Source organism: Coregonus clupeaformis, chromosome 7, assembly GCF_020615455.1.
Source record: "Coregonus clupeaformis isolate EN_2021a chromosome 7, ASM2061545v1, whole genome shotgun sequence".
Taxonomy (NCBI): domain Eukaryota; kingdom Metazoa; phylum Chordata; class Actinopteri; order Salmoniformes; family Salmonidae; genus Coregonus; species Coregonus clupeaformis.
This window is the reverse complement of record NC_059198.1, coordinates 66,033,953-66,057,327: the sequence shown is the minus strand read 5'-3', so window position 1 is coordinate 66,057,327 and position 23,375 is coordinate 66,033,953. Positions and strand designations below refer to the sequence as shown.

General features: G+C 45.1%; 1 protein-coding gene across 7 annotated transcripts in view; it reads right to left on the bottom strand.

Annotated features, from left to right (window-relative positions):
• LOC123491251 (liprin-alpha-2-like) overlaps positions 1–23,058 on the bottom strand; it is a 212,060-nt gene extending 189,002 nt beyond the window's left edge. For 4 of the 7 annotated variants that reach the window (XM_045221492.1, XM_045221489.1, XM_045221490.1 and 1 more), the window contains exons 1-2: positions 22,753–23,058; positions 6,208–6,462 (exon numbers count right to left, since the gene is read on the bottom strand). In XM_045221492.1, the coding sequence (XP_045077427.1) occupies positions 6,208–6,456 (249 nt within the window). In that variant the 5' untranslated portion in view covers positions 6,457–6,462; positions 22,753–23,058. The remainder of the gene's footprint in view (positions 1–6,207; positions 6,463–22,752) is intronic. The other 3 variants (XM_045221493.1, XM_045221494.1, XM_045221495.1) reach the window with 1 other exon arrangement.
• Positions 23,059–23,375: the final 317 nt, after the last annotated feature.

Here is a 23,375-nt window from a genome sequence, read left to right as displayed (position 1 = left end):
AGTCAGTGGCTTCTTGGCAGCCGGCGCTGCCATGCACGGGTTCCAAGCGGGCATGAGTTGCCGACACAAAGGGAGCTAATGGCTGCCCATTGCCCGCCACCGCTCCATGTCCCCCCCCACCTCCCCTCTGTTCTGGACCACAACACAACGGACGGAGGGATGGATGGAAGACGGATGTTGTTGCATTCTTATGCACAACGCAGATAGGATATGACCTCAAGGCGTGGAGGGGGACAGAGTATGTCACTCTGATCAGCCAGACGTGTCGTGACAAGGAACAGAGGAGCCATGACCCTGACAAAGAGAGGGAGAGAGAGAGAGAGATGGAGAGAAGAAGAGAGAGAGAGAGAGAGAGAGAGAGAGAGAGAGAGAGAGAGAGAGAGAGAGAGAGAGAGAGAGAGAGAGAGAGAGAGAGAGAGAGATAGAAAGGAAGGAAGAGAGGGAAAGTGGGACTAGAGGGCAGAGGTTTGGGATGGGCCTAACTGAAGCCTGCTGCTGCTCCATACCTCGGTGTGGGCTCCACCACAAGCTACTGAATGAGGCCAATTCCATTTCTAAAGAAAGTCTCTGCATCTCTCCTCATCTCACCACCCTACACACACACACACACACACACATACACACAAACTCACTCGCACAAACACACACATACACACGCACACAAACACGCGCACATACACACACACAAACACAAGCACAAACTCATTCACCCGGTAGCTATCTCTCGGCCTCTTTAAGATCTACTCTAAATAATTATGTCTACCAGCATACCTAATTCCCTGCACTGCCTTGTAGTATTGAAAAAAGCAATGTTTCAAAATGCTTTGAAAGATACTACAAACATAACCAAGCACTGTCAAAATGATGTAACATATGACATTAGTCTACTACAGTTATACACTCAGTGGACAAAACATTAAGGACACCTTCCAAATATTGAGTTGCACCTCCTTTTGCCCTCAGAACAGCCTCAATTCGTCGGGGCATGGACTCTACAAGGTGTCGAAAGCGTTCCACAGGGATGCTGGCCCATGTTGACTCCAATGCTTCCCACAGTTGTGTCAAGTTGGCAGGATGTCCTTTGGATGGTGGACCATTCTTCATACACACAGGAAACTGTTGAGCATGAAAAACTCAACAGCGTTGCAGTTCTTGACACAAACCGGTGTGCCTGGCACCTACTACCATACCCTGTTCAAAGGCACTTCAATCTTTTGTCTTGCCCATTCACCCACCGAATGGCACACATACACATTCCATGCCTCAATTGTCTCAAGGCTTAAAAATCCTTCTTTAACCTGTCTCCTCCCCTTCATCTACACTGATTGGTGGATTTAACAAGTGACATCAATAAGGGATCATAGCTTTCACCTGGATTCACCTGGTCAGTCTATGTCATGGAAAGAACAGGTGTTTTTAATGTTTTGTACACTGTTTTATAAAAATCCGTTATCCCGTTCCTTGTCCAACTGGCTCTCTCTCTCTGTACAAGGAATCTTTATCAGTCATCAATTAAAATGGGAGACAGGAGCCACCTTTTCTCCTGGGTAAGTACCTCCAACAAACTGCTTCATAAAGAATTAGTGTGATGTTGATATCATTCAGGCAAATAAAAATGCTGCCACCACATTAATTAATGGAAGCATTTGTGAATGGGGGTAACATTGCGGGAGGGATCCAAATTGCCCGGTGACATCTCATTTAAAATGGTGTCTAGGAGCGCCACAGAATAGTACGTCAACATCGATGTCATTAGAGAGTGACAAGCCATACATCATTAACTGTTGTGTTTTACTAGCAGAGGAAACATCTGTTAGAAACATGGGCTAATGGCAGTGCTATTTCATTTTGTCGCTATTTCATTTTCGGCCCCAGACGTTTTCATCCGGGAATGAAGCGGGCATAAATTCATAGACATGACGGGAAAGATGCTCTCAATACTACCACCACTGCCAGATGTAAGCACTCTGCCAATGGATTTCAATATCTGAGTTGAAGTTTGAAGTAGGGGTTGTGGCTATATACTCATATTATATCCTGCGGAGCGCTGTGGCTATTTTAATATTTATCTTAACTTGTAATCAATCAGGGCGATGCATACTGACAACTGAATGGTGTGTATTTGCAAACAGAGCACTACAAACCCTCAGTCTTTCACAAGGAGTTTTGTGTTTTGGTCCAGTAGCACTGTTTCCTTCCCCCAGCCAGCCTCTGTATGCCGGTGTTATAATAGCAGCTGAAGAGGGTGAGAGACCCCCTAAGGGAAAGTATACCGTTGGAGCAATAGACCAAATAACCCTGAGTTCAAACACAGACACATGAATGAATAAATCATAAGAAATATATACAGTCACTGAGGCTAACGATAGAACATAGAACCCACAGACTCACAGGGGATATACTTAACATACATCTAGTGTGTAACCCTATGACCTGGTCTGTAACCAGTGGTGTAAAATGCTTAACTAAAAATACTTTAAAGTATTACTTAAGTCATTTTTGGGGTATCTGTACTTTACTTTAATATTTATATTTTTGACTACTTTTACTTTTACTTCACTACATTCCTAAAGAAAAGAATGTACTTTTTACTCCATACATTTTCCCTCAAACCCAAAAGTACTCATTACATTTTGAATGCTTAGCAGGACAGATAAATTGTCAAATTCACACACTTATCAAGAGAACATCCATTGTCATCTCTACTGCCTCTGATCTGGCAGACTCACTAAACACAAATGCTTTATTTGTAAATTATGTCTGAGTGTTGGAGTGTGCACCTGGCTATCCGTAAGTTAAATAAAAAACAAGAAAATTGTGCTGCCTGGTTTGCTTAATATAAGGAATTTGAAATTATTTATAATTTTACTTTCACTTTTGATACTTAAGTACACTACTGTTCAAAAGTTTGGGGTCACATAGAAATATCCTTGTTTTCGAAAGAAAAGCAAATTTTTTGTCCATTAAAATAACATCAAATTGATCCGAAATACAATGTAGACATTGTTAATGTTGTAAATGGCTATTGTAGCTGGAAACGGCTGATTTTTAATGAAATATCTACATAGGCGTACAGAGGCCCATTATCAGCAACCATCAGTCCTGTGTTCCAATGGCATGTTGTGTTTGCTAATCCAAGTTTATCATTTTAAAAGGCTAATTGATCATTAGAAAACCCTTTTGCAATTATGTTAGCACAGCTGAAATCTGTTGTGCTGATTAAATAAGCAATATAACTGGCCTTCTTGAGACTAGTTGAGTACCTGGAGCATCAGCAATTGTGGGTTCGATTACAGGCTCAAAATGGCCAGAAACAAATAACTTTTTTCTGAAACTCGTCAGTCTATTATTGTTCTGAGAAATGAAGGCTATTCCATGCGAGAAATTGCCAATACTTTTAGACTTTTACTCAAGTAGTATTTTACTGGGTGACTTTCACTTTTGCTTGAGTCATTTTCTAATAAGATATCTTTACATTTACTCAAGTATGACAATTTGGTACTTTTTCCACCACTGTCTGTAACACTATGACCTGGTCTGTGATCCTATGACCTGGGCCCGTATCTCTAAAGAATTTTTGTGCAAAAAGTGGCTCCTAGCGGCCAAATTCTAAGAAAATTCTCAGAGGCATGACGTTTTCTTAGAATTTCCCCTAAAAGTGACACGAAAATCCCAGTTAATATAAAAGCTATTCCTCAAGAGTCCTAGCGCTTAAAAGGGCTCCTAAGGCGAGATCTGCTAAGAGCAGGGAAGAGGACTTTTAGTGGCTTAGGAGTTACCCTAAGCAGCTGCACAAAATGGCCAACAGAGGAGGCAGGAGAGATGTCCTGCAAACACTGGATGACAGGGAATTATTGAGACGCTACAGATTGGATCGTGCAGGAATCATGTTTGTGGTGGATCTCCTTAGAGATGCAATTACTTCACCAACTCGACGCCACAACGCTATTACACCGGAGAAGAAAGTAATCACAACCCTGAGGTATTTGGCAACAGGGAAAATGCAACAATGCAGCAGTGATGACTTGGGTCTGTCCCAATCCTCCGTCAGCAGAGTCATCACCCAAACACTGACAGCTTTGTCACAACCTAATATTGTGACACAATTTGTTTCATTCCCGCTGGATGCCCGCACTTTACACACACATAAAAGGGCATTTATGGACATTGCAGGATTCCCTGGCGTTGTGGGTGTAATTGATGGAACACATGTGAGAATAATTGCGCCATCAGAGGACGAGGCTGTCTTTGTTAACAGGAAGAATTTCCACAGCATCAATGTGCAAATAGTGTTCAATGCGGCCTGGAAGATTTTGGACATTGTGGCTAAATGGCCAGGCTCCACACATGATGCGAGAATGCTCTCCGAGAGTGGCATCAGACAGCTTTTTGAGAGACGCTATGTGCCAGCTAATTGCCACTTGTTAGGGGACAGTGGCTACCCATGCAAACCATGGCTCCTTACACCTTACCTCCAGCCACGCCAAGGGCCCCAACTAAACTATAACAGGTAAGCCAAACAATACAAAAATCATGGAAATGAAATGCAAGCAATATGTTAGAGCATCCAAGTAGTGCAATATTTCCATCAAATAATTAAAGGTCTGTATTCTATTGTAGGGCCCACAAGACAACAAGAGCGGTGGTGGAGCGTGGCATAGGCCATCTTGTTTTCAATGGGGTCCATATGGAAGTGAAAGTACAAAATATGCCAGCTAGGATATTAATATGAGCAAATGAGACACAAATCATTATTTGAACAGGGTGTAATGAGCTTAAGTTTTCACATATTTTAGATTCTAATGTTAGGCTATAACCCCTACAGCTTACTATTCATTTTCCAGATATTTTCTTGAATGTGAAATATTATTTACAATTATAGTCTGCATAAGATTAGAGTGTATAATTATGTTTATTGATTTGAGGGTACATCCTTTGCTCATTATCACCAAAAGTTCATTTTCATCAAACTTGTAGGATCAACCAATCACGGCTTTTGAAATGATGACTCATACCTAGCAACGGGGTCAACCACACCTCCTCACTAAGATAGGATTTTTCATCCATTCCTGGCTCAGAGTTCACTGAAAATGTTCTGGAATCACTTCTAAGCTAAAACTCCTGGCAAGGAATTTTTAGGTTAAGTTAGGAGCTCTCTGAGAGGATTCTCAGAATCTTTAAGGATACGGGCCCTGGTCTGTAACCCTAGGACCTGGTCTGTAACCCTAAGACCTGGTCTGTAACCCTATGACCTGGTCTGTAACCCTATGACCTGGTCTGTAACCTTATGACCTGGTCTGTAACCCTAAGACCTGGTCTGTAACCCTAAGACCTGGTCTGTAACCTTATGACCTGGTCTGTAACCCTAAGACCTGGTCTGTAACTTATGATCTGGTCTGTAACCCTAAGACCTGGTCTGTAACCCTAAGACCTGGTCTGTAACCCTAAGACCTGGTCTGTAACCCTAGGACCTGGTCTGTAACCTTATGACCCGGTCACCTATAAAGGTAATTGGTCCATTTCTAGGTTATATAAATTCTAAGAAAATAGATGTGACATTTAAAACGTTCCAGAGGCAAGACCAGATCATAAAGAAACTACTTTTTGGTAGTATTATGTGATTTCAGATACATTATTATGGCATTATAACACCCGACAACCCCTTTTAAGTAAGTGTTTGCCTGTGTGATCAAACCAAAGCGAATACAGTCTGTATGCTTTGCTTGTGTCTCTAAAACCATGTGGATTAATAGTCGGTATCGGCCAGCACCGCCTGTGAACAAAGATCTATTTTCTTCCAGTGAAACCTCAAGAGTCTTCTGGTGAGGAAGCAGGGGGAACGTGTGACTAGAATTATTGACACACTTTCTGCCAGCGAGATAATCTCTACTTTAATAGGAATTATTATGCAAGCCATTATTTGCCCATATTGCTGGGAAACGAACAATCAATGAAGACACTAGACCCAAAATTACAGCGCAATTCCATTCCATTTCACTGCTTCTCACTGTATTCCAAGTTGTGTTTTTATGGCCATGGGACCACTATGGATGAATGCATTTACATTACATTTTAATCCTTTAGCAGACGCTCTTATCCAGAGTGACTTACAGGAGCAATTAGGGTTAAGTGCCTTGCTCAAGGGCACAGACAGATTTTTAACATACATTAAGAAGGAAGAGGCTCCTGGGCTGAATGGTATGTTACCTGTGGCAGGGCAGAGCTGAGCTGGCGCTGCAGTGAGTCCCGGTCGTAGATGACATCCTCCAGGTGCTGCTGGGACAGCCCCAGGCTCTCCTGGGTCTCCCTCAGCGTGTCCAGCAGGCGATCTCTCTCGTCCAGCATGTTGACCATCAGCTGCTCAAAGTGGGAGTCGGGGTCCGAGGCGCTGCTCTGAGAGCCCCGCTGGCTCAGCGCCGTGTCCTCGCTGATGGTGGGCATCACCTCGCACATCATCTCGCCCTGGATGGGGGGAAGGGGGTCAAAGGTTAGCCTGGTCAGAGTGTGATGCTCAGTGTGTCACGCCCTGACTCAGGGGACTCTTATATGTTGAGTCAGGGTGTGAATGTTCTATGTTGTATTTTCTATGTTGGTGATCTAGGTTGTAGTTCTATGTTTGGCCGGGTGTGTTTCCCAATCAGAGGCAGCTGTCTCTCGTTGTCTCTGATTGGGGAGCATACTTAGGCAGCCTATTGGCACTGTTTAGATGTGGGATCTTGTTCCGTGTTTAGGCTAGTTTTGTGTTCAGCCTTTGGACTTCACGTTTCGTTGGTTTGTTGTTTTGTCGTTGTTTATCAGTGTAATAAACATGTATGCATATCACGCTGCGCCTTGGTCTGACCCGTCCTTCAATGACCGTGACAGAAGATCCCACCAAACACAGACCAAGCAGCGTGCCCAGGAGGACCGAACACCCTGGACACAGGTGGGGAAGATGTGGTCGTGGGAACAGATATTTGCGGGGAAAGGACCATGGGCGAAGGTAGATGCCCAGGAAGGAGAGGAGCAACGGCAACACGGAGGGCGCCGGTCGAGGAGGAAGCCCGAGAAGCAGCCCCAAGAAAAAAAAAATTTGGGGGCACACGGTGTGGTTGGCGGAGCCTAGTTTCAGAGCAGAGCCAACTCGCCGCACTCACGCGAGGAAGCGTGTGACTGGGCAGGCTCCGTGTTATGCGCGTGCACAGTGCGTGTGCACAGCCCAGTGCGTCCTGTGCTAATGCCTCACACATACTGTGCGGAAGTAGGCATCCAGCCAGGACGGGTTGTGTCAGCCCTCCGCTCCAGACATCCAGTCCGCCTCCACAGTCCGGTACGGCCCGTTCCTGCTCCCCGCACCAGACCAGTGGTGCGTGTTCCCAGTCCGGTACGGCCCGTGCCTGCTTCCCGCACCAAACCTGTGGTGCATGTCGCCAGCCCGGTACGACCCGTACCTGCTCCCCGCACCAAGCCAGTGATGCGTGTCGCCAGTCCGACCCGGCCCGTTCCTGCTCCCCGCACCAAGCCAGTGGTGCGTGTCGCCAGCCCGGTACGACCCGTACCTGCTCCTTGCACCAAGCCAGTGGTGCGCGTCGCCAGTCCGGCACGGCCTGTCCCTGCTCCCCGCACCAAGCCAGTGGTGCGTGTCGCCAGCCTGGTACGCCCCGTCCCTGCACCAAGCCAGTGGTGCGTGTTCCCAGTCCGGCCCGGCCCGTTCCTGCTCCTCGCACCAAGCCAGTGGTGCGTGTCGCCAGCCTGGTACGCCCCGTCCCTGCTCCCCGCACCAAGCCAGTGGTGCGTGTTCCCAGTCCGGCCAGGCCCGTTCCTGCTCCTCGCACCAAGCCAGTGGTGCGTGTCGCCAGCCCGGTACGACCCGTACCTGCTCCTCGCACCAACCCAGTGGTGCGTGTCGCCAGTCCGGCCCGGCCCGTTCCCGCTCCTCGTACCAAGCCAGTGGTGCGTGTCGCCAGCCCGGTACGACCCGTACCTGCTCCTCGCACCAACCCAGTGGTGCGTGTCGCCAGTCCGGCCCGGCCCGTTCCCGTTCCTCGCACCAGACAAGTGGTGCGTGTTTCCAGTCCGGCCCGGCCCGTTCCTGCTCCCTGCACCAAGCCAGTGGTGCGTGTTCCCAGTCCGGCCCAGCCTGTTCCTGCTCCTCGCTCCAAGCCAGTGGTGCGTGTTCCCAGTCCGGCCCGGCCTGTTCCTGCTCCTCGCACCAAGCCAGTGGTGCGTGTCGCTAGTCTGGCCCGGCCCGTTCCTGCTCCTCGCACCAAGCCAGTGGTGCGTGTTCCCAGTCCGGCCTGTTCCTGCTCCTCGCACCAAGCCAGTGGTGCGTGTCGCCAGTCCGGCCCGGCCTGTTCCTGCTCCTCGCACCAAGGCAGTGGTGCGTGTTCCTAGTCCGGTCCGGCCCGTGCCTGTTCCACCGGTCAGCTGCTCCACTCTGAAACCAGAGCAGTCCGCTCCACCGGGGTCCAGTCCAGCTCCGGTCAGCTGCTCCACTTCGGAGCCTGAGCAGTCCGCTCCAACGGTGCCCGGTCCAGCTCCGGTCAGCGGTTCCAGTCCAGACCCAGATGTCAGCCCCTCTCCAGGTTCGGGGTCTCCCACACCAGGGTCCAGACAGGGCTTGGAGTATCGTGGGAGGAAGGAGAGGGAAAGCAGCGCGCCGAGGTCCAGACCAGACCAGGGGCGCAACAGGGAGACGGAGAGTATGTGGTCGTCACGCCCGGAGCCGGATCCGCCTCCGCCTCTGAGGCGGAATGTCCACCCGGCCCCTACCCTGTTATGTAAAGGTTGTGCAGTCGGAGTCCGCACCTTTGGGGGGTACTGTCACGCCCTGACTCAGAGGACTCTTATATGTTGAGTCAGGGTGTGAATGTTCTATGTTGTATTTTCTATGTTGGTGATCTAGGTTGTAGTTCTATGTTTGGCCGGGTGTGTTTCCCAATCAGAGGCAGCTGTCTCTCGTTGTCTCTGATTGGGGAGCATACTTAGGCAGCCTATTGGCACTGTTTAGTTGTGGGATCTTGTACCGTGTTTAGGCTAGTTTTGTGTTCAGCCTTTGGACTACACGTTTCGTTGGTTTGTTGTTTTGTCGTTGTTTATCAGTGTAATAAACATGTATGCATATCACGCTGCGCCTTGGTCTGAACCGTGACACAGTGGTTGTTCTATGTGAGCTAGGGCTAGGGCGTTTTCTTGTGATGTTGTTACAGGAAAACCTTGTAAAATCCACAACAGTCTAATGATCAAGCCATAAACATGTACATAAATCAGATGTTTTAAGTGATGATTAGGTTATTCATTCTGTGTTTCAGTCATAAAAAATACAAAGATCTCGACCAGAAATAGAGATGATGTAGTCCTACACTTTCAAAGCTGCAGCACTGTGAGCCTCCATCTAGAGAGGCAGCATGAACCCTGTGTTTACAAAGCCTTGATTGGTGTCACCTTCCCTCAGACTCAGAGACACCAGGGACACGACGTGAGGGATGACAGAGGAGAGTGTCTCCACTGTAGGGGGCCAGACGGCTTAGAGAGCTCTGGTCCTCAGTGACCTCCTGCTTAGGGCAGGGAGATTCTCTTGGCAAGGACGTGTGTGTGGTGTGTGTGTGTGAGAGAGAGAGCGAGAGAGAGAGAGAGAGAGACACACTTGGAGCATGGCTCCACATCTCTCCAGTGTTTCAAGGCTGCGTCGATGCCTTGGGAGGCTGGCCGTTCGTTCTGCCCAAGTTTTAACACTCATACTATTTTATGGGCCAGCCTGTGTCTGGTTGCATAATGCAGCAGATCTATACTATTGTGAATATTTGAAGCTATATCATTCCTAGGAGGTTATGGCTGATCGTTGCTCACCTCCACCACCGGTCTGTACCTTGTCAGCTGTGTCCACAAACCTCACAGAAGCAGATGTTGACCTATGACAATGCAGCACTTTAACCATCCCCGTTACTCACCACATTAAAGTGTTTATCACAACGCATGCATGGAACAACCCTATATACAGTGGGGAGAACAAGTATTTGATACACTACCGATTTTGCAGGTTTTCCTACTTACAAAGCATGTAGAGGTCTGTAATTTTTATCATAGGTACACTTCAACTGTGAGAGACGGAATCTAAAACAAAATCCAGAAAATCACATTGTATGATTTTTAAGTAATTAATTTACATTTTATTGCATGACATAAGTATTTGATACATCAGAAAAGCAGAACTTAATATTTGGTACAGAAACCTTTGTTTGCAATTACAGAGATCATACGTTTCCTGTAGGTCTTGACCAGGTTTGCACACACTGCAGCAGGGATTTTGGCCCACTCCTCCATACAGACCTTCTCCAGATCCTTCAGGTTTCGGGGCTGTCGCTGGGCAATACGGACTTTCATCTCCCTCCAAAGATTTTCTATTGGGTTCAGGTCTAGAGACTGGCTATGCCACTCCAGGACCTTGAGATGCTTCTTACCTTGAGATGCTTCTTGCTTCCTTAGTTGCCCTGGCTGTGTGTTTCGGGTCGTTGTCATGCTGGAAGACCCAGCCACGACCCATCTTCAATGCTCTTACTGAGGGAAGGAGGTTGTTGGCCAAGATCTCGCGATACATGGCCCCATCCATCCTCCCCTCAATACGGTGCAGTCGTCCTGTCCCCTTTGCAGAAAAGCATCCCCAAAGAATGATGTTTCCACCTCCATGCTTCACAGTTGGGATGGTGTTCTTGGGGTTGTACTCATCCTTCTTCTTCCTCCAAACACGGCGAGTGGAGTTTAGACCAAAAAGCTATATTTTTGTCTCATCAGACCACATGACCTTCTCCCATTCCTCCTCTGGATCATCCAGATGGTCATTGGCAAACTTCAGACGGGCCTGGACATGCGCTGGCTTGAGCAGGGGGACCTTGCGTGCGCTGCAGGATTTTAATCCATGACGGCGTAGTGTGTTACTAATGGTTTTCTTTGAGACTGTGGTCCCAGCTCTCTTCAGGTCATTGACCAGGTCCTGCCGTGTAGTTCTGGGCTGATCCCTCACCTTCCTCATGATCATTGATGCCCCACAAGGTGAGATCTTGCATGGAGCCCCAGACCGAGGGTGATTGACCGTCATCTTGAACTTCTTCCATTTTCTAATAATTGCGCCAACAGTTGTTGCCTTCTCACCAAGCTGCTTGCCTATTGTCCTGTAGCCCATCCCAGCCTTGTGCAGGTCTACAATTTTATCCCTGATGTCCTTACACAGCTCTCTGGTCTTGGCCATTGTGGAGAGGTTGGAGTCTGTTTGATTGAGTGTGTGGACAGGTGTCTTTTATACAGGTAACGAGTTCAAACAGGTGCAGTTAATACAGGTAATGAGTGGAGAACAGGATGGCTTCTTAAAGAAAAACTAACAGGTCTGTGAGAGCCGGAATTCTTACTGGTTGGTAGGTGATCAAATACTTATGTCAATGCAAATTAATTACTTAAAAATCATACAATGTGATTTTCTGGATTTTTGTTTTAGATTCCGTCTCTCACAGTTGAAGTGTACCTATGATAAAAATTACAGACCTCTACATACTTTGTAAGTAGGAAAACCTGCAAAATCGGCAGTGTATCAAATACTTGTTCTCCCCACTGTATCAAAAACTCGCATTCATACTATCCTCTTGTCCAACATTCCATCACTTCACCAGAGATGTGAACCACAGACACTACAAATGTGATGTCACAGAGACACAGACCGATAGACAGACAGACAGACAGACCCATGGTCAGTCCCCTCTCCATTGATGGGTAGCCTATATAATGGCAGGTCTGTCTCCCAGCAGCCTCTCCTGGCAGGAGTCTGGGGTCTCAGCGCTGGCCCCGGCACACAGCCAGCCTCCCACCGCCTCCCGTTCAGACACCATCCGTTATCATTTAAACCTGAGAGACCAGACTAGACCCACACGCTGGCTGGACACTCTACAGAGACCCTTGGAGAGCTGGAGTCTATGTGATGATCATGCAGTCTAGCTGTATAGTAAAACCTTACTGTTCCAAACACAGGTTACGTACAGCGGATGACCTACCTCCAGATGCTCATAGGGCTCATGTCTTTGAAATAGGAACAGAAGAAACAATTGTAGCAATCCTGAGTACCGCACACTGTTCTCACATAATAATAACTCATCATTTAATGACACCAATTAGACTTGAATACAGCTCATTCAGTCTTAGTGTCTCAGCAACAGAGAAACAGGCGGTCAGTCCCCATCTCATCCTCAAAGAAAACACAAACATTCCACCAATGGATTCTCCCATTTCTCTAACTATGTTAAAGCAGATTTCGGTTGGCTCCTTGGACAAAGATTTTCTCCCATAATGCAAGCGTGCCACTATATATTGTCGCTACGCCGTGGCACGCTTATATAAGTGGTGAATTCTACCAAGTACAGTGGCAGGCGGGTGGGCAGGGGGGCAGGCGGGCAGGGAGAGAGGTTTGAGTTAGTGTGTGTTGGCTTATGAACTCCCCCATGGCTGCTTACACTAACACAGCACACACAGTGAACATTGTTTAGTGTCTCAGGCAGTGTTTGTAGACGACTGCTTCTTATTGCCCCGTAGTGTGAACGTGATGCAGTTGGTTTAAGATACACACAGGACAGAGCTAACAGCTCATTAGCTTTCATGTCACAGTCTCTGGGGTACAGTCACATGAAAAAGACAGAAATGTGTGTACTACTGTGTGTAGCATAGTGATACAGTCAGAGGCCTACAACCTAGTCTGACAATTTACACACATATATATATATATATATATATATATATACAGTGGGGGAAAAAAGTATTTAGTCAGCCACCAATTGTGCAAGTTCTCCCACTTAAAAAGATGAGAGAGGCCTGTAATTTTCATCATAGGTACACGTCAACTATGACAGACAAAATGAGAATATTTTTTTCAGAAAATCACATTGTAGGATTTTTTATGAATTTATTTGCAAATTATGGTGGAAAATAAGTATTTGGTCAATAACAAAAGTTTCTCAATACTTTGTTATATACCCTTTGTTGGCAATGACACAGGTCAAACTTTTTCTGTAAGTCTTCACAAGGTTTTCACACACTGTTGCTGGTATTTTGGCCCATTCCTCCATGCAGATCTCCTCTAGAGCAGTGATGTTTTGGGGCTGTCGCTGGGCAACACGGACTTTCAACTCCCTCCAAAGATTTTCTATGGGGTTGAGATCTGGAGACTGGCTAGGCCACTCCAGGACCTTGAAATGCTTCTTACGAAGCCACTCCTTCTTTGCCCGGGCGGTGTGTTTGGGATCATTGTCATGCTGAAAGACCCAGCCACGTTTCATCTTCAATGCCCTTGCTGATGGAAGGAGGTTTTCACTCAAAATCTCACGATACATGGCCCCATTCATTCTTTCCTTTACACGGATCAGTCGTCCTGGTCCCTTTGCAGAAAAACAGCCCCAAAGCATGTTGCTTCCACCCCCATGCTTCATAGTAGGTATGGTGTTCTTTGGATGCAACTCAGCATTCTTTGTCCTCCAAACACAACGAGTTGAGTTTTTACCAAAAAGTTATTTTGGTTTCATCTGACCATATGACATTCTCCCAATCCTCTTCTGGATCATCCAAATGCACTCTAGCAAACTTCAGACGGGCCTGGACATGTACTGGCTTAAGCAGGGGGACACGTCTGGCACTGCAGGATTTGAGTCCCTGGCGGCGTAGTGTGTTACTGATGGTAGGCTTTGTTACTTTGGTCCCAGCTCTCTGCAGGTCATTCACTAGGTCCCCCTGTGTGGTTCTGGGATTTTTGCTCACCGTTCTTGTGATCATTTTGACCCCACAGGGTGAGATCTTGCGTGGAGCCCCAGATCGAGGGAGATTATCAGTGGTCTTGTATGTCTTCCATTTCCTAATAATTGCTCCCACAGTTGATTTCTTCAAACCAAGCTGCTTACCTATTGCAGATTCAGTCTTCCCAGCCTGGTGCAGGTCTACAATTTTGTTTCTGGTGTCCTTTGACAGCTCTTTGGTTTTGGCCATAGTGGAGTTTGGAGTGTGACTGTTTGAGGTTGTGGACAGGTGTCTTTTATACTGATAACAAGTTCAAACAGGTGCCATTAATACAGGTCTGTGAGAGCCAGAAATCTTGCTTGTTTGTAGGTGACCAAATACTTATTTTCCACCATAATTTGCAAATAAATTCATTAAAAATCCTACAATGTGATTCTCTGGATTTTTTTTTCTAAATTTGTCTGTCATAGTTGACGTGTACCTATGATGAAAATTACAGGCCTCTCTCATCTTTTGAAGTGGGAGAACTTGCACAATTGGTGGCTGACTAAATACTGTTTTCCCCACTGTATATATTACACTAGCATGGGTCAGTTATTAGGCTGTTATCAATATGTCGACAATAAAACACAACTATAAAACCAATTCAATCCTTTATTTTGACCTTTATGTCCGAATGACCACGCACAATAACAACACAAATCAGAACAAATGGATGTGTAGCCAAATGCAGTACAGAAAACGAGGCAGGTTAAGACGATACAAAGTATATCAAAGAAAATAAGACCAGTGCGACCGCTTCAGTGCCCAATTCTAACAACCCCATAAAACCACTAAAATGCAAGGACACGGATGATATGTAATGATATCAAATCAGAGAGGGGGGGATAACATGCTCAATAGAACACATTCTCCACCACAGAGGTGGCGGGGAGGTTGGAGGAACGTGCTCTGGCAGGATGATTGAGTCTTGCTCCCTGTACCATATGCCAATTAATGAATTATTCAGAGGGATTGGAGGGCTGGGTTCCCTTCCCAATCAGTGCAGATGAGTCCTCTATCTATCTCTATGGGTGCCTCACACCCTATACAGTCAAAGCCTTCCTGAATCCTTGTGGTGGCAGCAGCATTAACACATACAGTGGGGAGAACAAGTATTTGATACACTGCCGATTTTGCAGGTTTTCCTACTTACAAAGCATGTAGAGGTCTGTAATGTTTATCATAGGTACACTTCAACTGTGAGAGACGGAATCTAAAACAAAAATCCAGAAAATCACATTGTATGATTTTTAAGTAATTAATTTGCATTTTATTGCATGACATAAGTATTTGATACATCAGACAAGCAGAACTTAATATTTGGTACAGAAACCTTTGTTTGCAATTACAGAGATCATACGTTTCCTGTAGGTCTTGACCAGGTTTACATACACTGCAGCAGGGATTTTGGCCCACTCCTCCATACAGACCTTCTCCAGATCCTTCAGGTTTCGGGGCTGTCGCTGGGCAATACGGACTTTCAGCTCCCTCCAAAGATTTTCTATTGGTTTCAGGTCTGGAGACTGGCTAGGCCACTCCAGGACCTTGAGATGCTTCTTACGGAGCCACTCCTTAGTTGCCCTGGCTGTGTGTTTCGGGTCGTTGTCATGCTGGAAGACCCAGCCACGACCCATCTTCAATGCTCTTACTGAGGGAAGGAGGTTGTTGGCCAAGATCTCACGATACATGGCCCCATCCATCCTCCCCTCAATACGGTGCAGTCGTCCTGTCCCCTTTGCAGAAAAGCATCCCCAAAGAATGATGTTTCCACCTCCATGCTTCACGGTTGGGATGGTGTTCTTGGGGTTGTACTCATCCTTCTTCTTCCTCCAAACACGGCGAGTGGAGTTTAGACCAAAAGCTATATTTTTGTCTCATCAGACCACATGACCTTCTCCCATTCCTCCTCTGGATCATCCAGATGGTCATTGGCAAACTTCAGACGGGCCTGGACATGCGCTGGCTTGAGCAGGGGGACCTTGCGTGCGCTGCAGGATTTTAATCCATGACGGCGTAGTGTGTTACTAATGGTTTTCTTTGAGACTGTGGTCCCAGCTCTCTTCAGGTCATTGACCAGGTCCTGCCGTGTAGTGCTGGGCTGATCCCTCACCTTCCTCATGATCATTGATGCCCCACGAGGTGAGATCTTGCATGGAGCCCCAGACCGAGGGTGATTGACCGTCATCTTGAACTTCTTCAATTTTCTAATAATTGCGCCAACAGTTGTTGCCTTCTCACCAAGCTGCTTGCCTATTGTCCTGTAGCCCATCCCAGCCTTGTGCAGGTCTACAATTCTATCCCTGACGTCCTTACACAGCTTTCTGGTCTTGGCCATTGTGGAGAGGTTGGAGTCTGTTTGATTGAGTGTGTGGACAGGTGTCTTTTCAGGTAACGAGTTCAAACAGGTGCAGTTAATACAGGTAATGAGTGGAGAACAGGAGGGCTTCTTAAAGAAAAACTAACAGGTCTGTGAGAGCCGGAATTCTTACTGGTTGGTAGGTGATCAAATACTTATGTCATGCAATAAAATGCAAATTAATTACTTAAAAATCATACAATGTGATTTTCTGGATTTTTGTTTTAGATTCCGTCTCTCACAGTTGAAGTATACCTATGATAAAAATTACAGACCTCTACATGCTTTGTAAGTAGGAAAACCTGCAAAATCGGCAGTGTATCAAATACTTGTTCTCCCCACTGTAGCTCAACTCATGAGATTATACTGTATCAACAACTGTAGGTTTCTACATTCTCTTTATGAAGATGTAAGATTGAAACCTTCATTGGGAGTATCACTGTACTGTATATTGATTGCCATCATGTATCTTTGAGGAATTATCTTAGAGATTTCATTGACTATTTACTGGCTATGGTTGGATAATGGAAGACAGAAAGCACATAGAAAATGTCCACAAATAAAAAGTTATAAGAAATATTACATCACAGCAGGTGGCTAAACATCCACATTGGAACTGTGACCAAGGCACTTACAAATGGAAGTCCCAACGGTCCTGCACTAACCATTCCACTCTGGCAAGTGCAAATCAGCAAGTTCACTCTAATTTCCTGAATGTCTAATTAATGGGAACAATTCAGTGGGTAGATATTAGATAAGGAGCTCCACAACAGCCACAAAACAAGGGCCTGGTCCAGAGTGATACAGCCAAGCGTGGCTATTCAGTACTATTCTCAACACCCAGGAACATGGAAAGAAATGTAGAGAGGACGTGTAAAAGTAGGGATATAATCAGGTTGTAATCCCATCAGAGACATACTGTGACCTTTTTATCAGTAATGTTTGAGTACTCTAATTTGAATGATGTGGTTCTGACACCTCCGTCAAAAATGACATACAGGTAGACATCTTATTAACAGGTTATGCCATACAGTGAGGGAAAAAAGTATTTGATCCCCTGCTGATTTTGTACATTTGCCCACTGACAAATAAATTATCAGTCTATAATTTTAATGGTAGGTTTATTTGAACAGTGAGAGACAGAATAACAACAAAAAAATCATGTCAAAGATGTTATAAATTGATTTGCATTTTAATGAGGGAAATAAGTATTTGACCCCTCTGCAAAACATGACTTAGTACTTGGTGGCAAAACCCTTGTTGGCAATCACAGAGGTGAGACGTTTCTTGTAGTTGGCCACCAGGTTTGCACACATCTCAGGAGGGATTTTGTCCCACTCCTCTTTGCAGATCTTCTCCAAGTCATTAAGGTTTCGAGGCTGATGTTTGGCAACTCGAACCTTAAGCTCCCTCCACAGATTTTCTATGGGATTAAGGTCTGGAGACTGGCTAGGCCACTCCAGGACCTTCATGTGCTTCTTCTTGAGCCACTCCTTTGTTGCCTTGGCCATGTGTTTTGGGTCATTGTCATGCTGGAATACCCATCCACGACCCATTTTCAATGCCCTGGCTGAGGGAAGGAGGTTCTCACCCAAGATTTGACGGTACATGGCCCCGTCCATCGTCCCTTTGATGCGGTGAAGTTGTCCTGTCCCCTTAGCAGAAAAACACCCCCAAAGCATAATGTTTCCCCCTCCATGTTTGACGGTGGGGATGGTGTTCTTGGGGTCATAGGCAGCATTCCTCCAAACACGGCGAGTTGAGTTGATGCCAAAGAGCTCGATTTTGGTCTCATCTGACCACAACACTTTCACCCAGTTCTCCTCTGAATCATTCAGATGTTCATTGGCAAACTTCAGATGGGCATGTATATGTGCTTTCTTGAGCAGGGGGACCTTGCGGGCGCTGCAGGATTTCAGTCCTTCACGGCGTAGTGTGTTACCAATTGTTTTCTTGGTGACTATGGTCCCAGCTGCCTTGAGATCATTGGCAAGATCCTCCCGTGTAGTTCTGGGTTTCTTCCATTTGCGAATAATCGCACCAACTGTTGTCACCTTCTCACCAAGCTGCTTGGCGATGGTCTTGTAGCCCATTCCAGCCTTGTGTAGGTCTACAATCTTGTCCCTGACATCCTTGGAGAGCTCTTCGGTCTTGGCTATGGTGGAGAGTTTTGAATCTGATTGATTGATTGCTTCTGTGGACAGGTGTCTTTTATACAGGTAACAAGTTGAGATTAGGAGCACTCCCTTTAAGAGTGTGCTCCTAATCTCAGCTCGTTACCTGTATAAAAGACACCTGGGAGCCAGAAATCTTTCTGATTGAGAGGGGGTCAAATACTTATTTCCCTCATTAAAATGTAAATCAATTTATAACATTTTTTACATACGTTTTTCTGGATTTTTTTGTTGTTATTCTGTCTCTCACTGTTCAAATAAACCTACCATTAAAATGATAGACTGATCATTTATTTGTCAGTGGGCAAATGTACAAAATCAGCAGGGGATCAAATACTTTTTTCCCTCACTGTATCATGTGTTTTAAATATGTCAATAATTTGACTATGTCAGTAATTTCCTATGAACCAACAGTCCTCTGTACCTACGTTATAGAGGGCATGCTAGAAACCACATGTTGATAAGTCACATAAAACTTGACACCTAGTAAACTGCAACACATTTCTAAGGTGTGAAATATTAGCTGAGTTGAGATCAATTGTTCCCATTCTTCACCATGTGAATGACAAGCAGGTGGAAAGCTGTTGTGCGATGAACAACCCCAAGATTTACATCAGCACAATATGCACTCGACCAGGGGTTCCCAAACTTTTTTGGTCCGTGACCGCATTTTGATATCAAAACATTTTTGCGACCCCCACCATATATAAAAAAGTGATGTAATCAAAGGCCAATGTTTACTTTTTTAATTGGGGCTATGACAGTTATTACAAATCAGTCTGACAGTACTTTTGACAGTATTTCAATCTGAAAGAAGTATGGTTTGAAGTGACTGAAATGTATCAGAAAGGTTGTTGTGTATTTGATGAACTTGTACCTTTCCTCTGTATAGTATGTTTTATGTCTTTTTTTGTGGTATTGTGTGCAAAGTTCCCTCACATTTTTTGGTGCACTGAGCTAATTTTAGGTCTTATGAACGGAAACTTGAACGTTGTGAGAAATGTGTGTAACTTCCGGCGTGTGTTTACAGTGAACACTGAGGCTGTACCCTTAACGTTTTAGACAGTAGCCAATAGGCTGTTGAGGCTATTTGAGCATAATGTAGGCCTACCAACAAAACCAATAGAGCGAATCCCATAACATTTTCACATGGAAATAGCTTTTGATTTCTATGATATAGCCTACAGTAGCCTATATATGGTGTTCAATGCAGGCCTACATTGCATGAGACTTTTAAAAACGTTTTTACATTATGAAGGTCTTGACATTAATTAATAATTATTAATACTTGTTTTACTTGGTCTGTAACACCATGGGCCAAATAGCTGACTGTAAATTGCATTGTATTGTGTTGTATGATGCAAGAAACCACTTTACAAAATACAATTTATTATTATTACCATACAGAGAATTAGACAATGTAGCCTGTTGGCTTATTTGCATATTCAAGTCCTGTCTCAAAATACAACACTGCCCCTTTAATTAAGAAGTAAGCTTTTTACCTGACTGGCTTTTCAAAGACAGCTTGAAAATGTAGCCTACACATTTTGTGCTCTTGTAGGAAGCAGTAACTCCCCATTGCTGACCTATACGTATCTATAACTGGGCTAATAACTTGCTAACTAGCAAAGAATATCAACAAATGTGTACACGTGCGGCTCTGCGCTCTGATCTGAACTGATCTGAAAAGCGGATTCACTCAAGCGTGATTGAATGACAGCCTACAACAAAATCACAGACTCAATCTTGCAAAGTTAGATTTGTTTTGGTTTGTTGCATTGAAAAGGGGCTGATATAATTAAGCAATAAGGCCCGAGGGGGTGTGGTATATGGCCAATATACCATGGCTAAGGGCTATTCTTATGCATGACGCAATGTCCTTAGCCGTGGTATATTGGCCATATATCACAAACACCTGAGGTGCCTTGTTGCTGGTTACCAACGTAATTAGAGCAGTAAAACGAAATGTTTTGTCATAATCGTGGTATACGGTCTGATATAGGATGGCTGTCGGCCAATCAGCATTCAGGGCTCGAACCACACAGTTTATAATGTTGATTCGATCACAGAAAAAACGATGATGTATAAAGTGCGTCTCTCTGCACAGCCTGGCATTTCTTCTGTGCAGCAGTCCTGGAGGAAGTGCGCGCATCTTAGAGGGTACATTGATGCTGACTAAAGGCAGATCTACTTTTAAATAATGTCCGTGTTTGATTTCTTGGCATGCGCCTAGGCCCAATACGCAGCAGTGGAATGCTTTGATGATCTTAAGCATATCGGAAAAACTATTAAGCCACACTCACTCATTCTCACTTTGGCATCTGTAGCACATGGACAGGTGGAAACAAATGACAGAGCAGTTTTGTGAATGAGGGAGAAGAGGACAGAAAATTCCCCTTCATATGACAGCCTATACCCGCAAATACACTGCAGAAAACAATGCTTTTGGCTGCCAAAAAGACAGCAATTCAACCCCTTCCAAATCAATCACTGCGACAGAACCCTAGTCTCTTGAGAAGCAGGTTCAGAGAACATTAACATGGTTGATGATGGAAGATCCCTCACATTTAAACAATGCTCAATGCACTGGAAGTCTAGGACCTCTCCATATGTTTAATGAGTCAAATATTGACAAGGCAAGCAGTGCCTGGTTTTCTGACATGAAATCAATTTCATCTGACCATGCCACTGACCTCAGTACATTGTGTGTGTAATATAACCCAAGTTAGATACAAATGTAGGGCATAGGACCTGTGAGTGGCTGGTTGATTGAGTAAAGCATCACGTCTTCCCCCGCCCCACTGACTCTCACAACTAGTGAATGGGCTGCCGACTAGGGTGGGGTGGGGATGAGAAGGGGGGTTGAGTGTAGAGTTTCACCCAGCACGCTGTCATTAAGGAGCAGGAGGGAGTGGGCAGAGGATGGTTTACGTGTGTGTATGTGTGTGTGTGTGTATATATATATATGTGCTCGAACCAGCGTTGCCTGAGCACGGCCTCCCCTATACCACAAACCCCCTACAGCAAGGTCATGCAAACCATCAATCGATGGAGATTAATAAGAACACAAATAGAAATGGCCCAAAAAGACAATAAAGGCCAGATCTGATTTGCAGTCGGTCGGCAGGGTCAGTCTAACACCGTTTCAATGGAAAAGCCAGGCATTTTCCCTACTTTTACTTTGGCGTCTGGCAATCATGTAAATTGGGTCATAAAAAATGCCATTAAATCATAATTTTATGGGCATAAAGGCTGCTCTCTCTCTCTGTCTGCTACTACTGGTAGCCATCTGCACGATCCCATCTAGCAATAAGGGCAGTTCTCTCTCTCTGCCTGCTACTACTGGTAGCCATCTACATGATCCCATCTAGCAATAAGGGCAGTTCTCTCTCTCTGCCTGCTACTACTGGTAGCCATCTGCATGATCCCATCTAGCAATAAGGGCAGTTCTCTCACCAGACATATTAAGCACAGTGTATTTGCTAGAAGGAGGTACATCAGAGGAAAATCAACTCAGTTATATATATATATTACTATATCACTAGTCTACATTAAACTTGCACATGTATCCAGTAGAACGTGCACCCAAAGGTGGATTAGAGAACACGAGCAGAGCATTTGTGATAATGGTATGGCTTGTATATTTGGTTTCATCTGTCATTTTCTACATTAACATTGCAGTGACAAAGAGCATAATGATATAACTTGCATAATTGAATGAGATGTTAATGCGCTATAATTACTGAGTCAAGGGCATATATGTGATTTAATTAGGTATTCATCCATCTCTCTCTCTCTGTGTGTGTGTGTGTGTGTGTGTGTGTGTGTGTGTGTGTGTGTGTGTGTGTGTGTGTGTGTGTGTGTGTGCAGAATGAGCCTGAATGCTCCATGTTCACTCATTCCACAGATGTGAATAGTATTCACTGCTAATGTAGAGAAGGGGCACATATTCTCCTCGTGATAGCCCTATCAGTGTTCTATTCCTCAGAAACACATGACATGCGCCGGAATGGTGAACTCATCTCATCTTTGCACAGTAACATTGTTTTCCATGCTCTGTAATGATAATTGGGGAGAATCCTTGGCCGTTGTTAAGTGCATTACATCATGCATGCCTCTCCATCCAGCCCCTTTGAACTATCTCTTTCGCTACACTGTGACAGTGTCCGGATTTTATGTAGCTCTCCACTATACTATAGGCATTGGTTACATATTAACGCAAATGTAGGCTATGGCCACGTCCGTTCATCTTTAGTAGGCTACACCAGCATCTTACACATCATTAAGGAAGTTGAGGATGAGGTTGCCTATTTCTAAACCACCTTGAGCGCGCACTCTGTGCAAATAGCAGGTCGTGGGGTGCAATCATAATCTCGACAGGCACCCGGTGAAACAATCCATTACATTATATTCGCCGACAACAATTTCCATACTTACGTTTTTTTCCTTTAGGCTACTGTATGTAGGCTCCTTCAATGGATCAATGACAACTGCGGTCTCTGAGAGCTAACGGAATCGCACAGCTGGGACCATTAGCGGCCAATCCAGTCCTAGGATGAAGCGTCACTGGCAAAACGCAGCGACAAGAAAGCTCCGATGAAAGGTGCGGCTGCATAAACCGCTGGCATTTTCAAAAACTTGAAATTGCCCTGTTCGGTGGTGACATTTGGTTCTCCAGATATACCCATTGGTAAAAATATGGCACGTTACAAATTCCTGATGCGAGAAGCAGTGTCGGTAAAGACCATTGTTTGAGCTGGCGGAGGGGAGGTGTGCTGCATCTTAAAGTTGCAGCTGTTCAATTCTCTGCTCACCAGAATATGGTCACGATACATGGAATTTGTTTATTTCTTTTTTTTTTCTCTTGTAAGAAAAATTATGCACAAGTTTTATTTCAAAGAAGAATAGCCTAATGCGTAATGGGCAGCCTAATGCTGTGCATTCGAATGCTAATTTACATTTGGAAGTGTCAGGAATTTGCAACATGTCTGTATGATATATATTAACATTACATATATAAATAGCCCTTTTAAAAATACAGTCATCATATTGTCACAGCC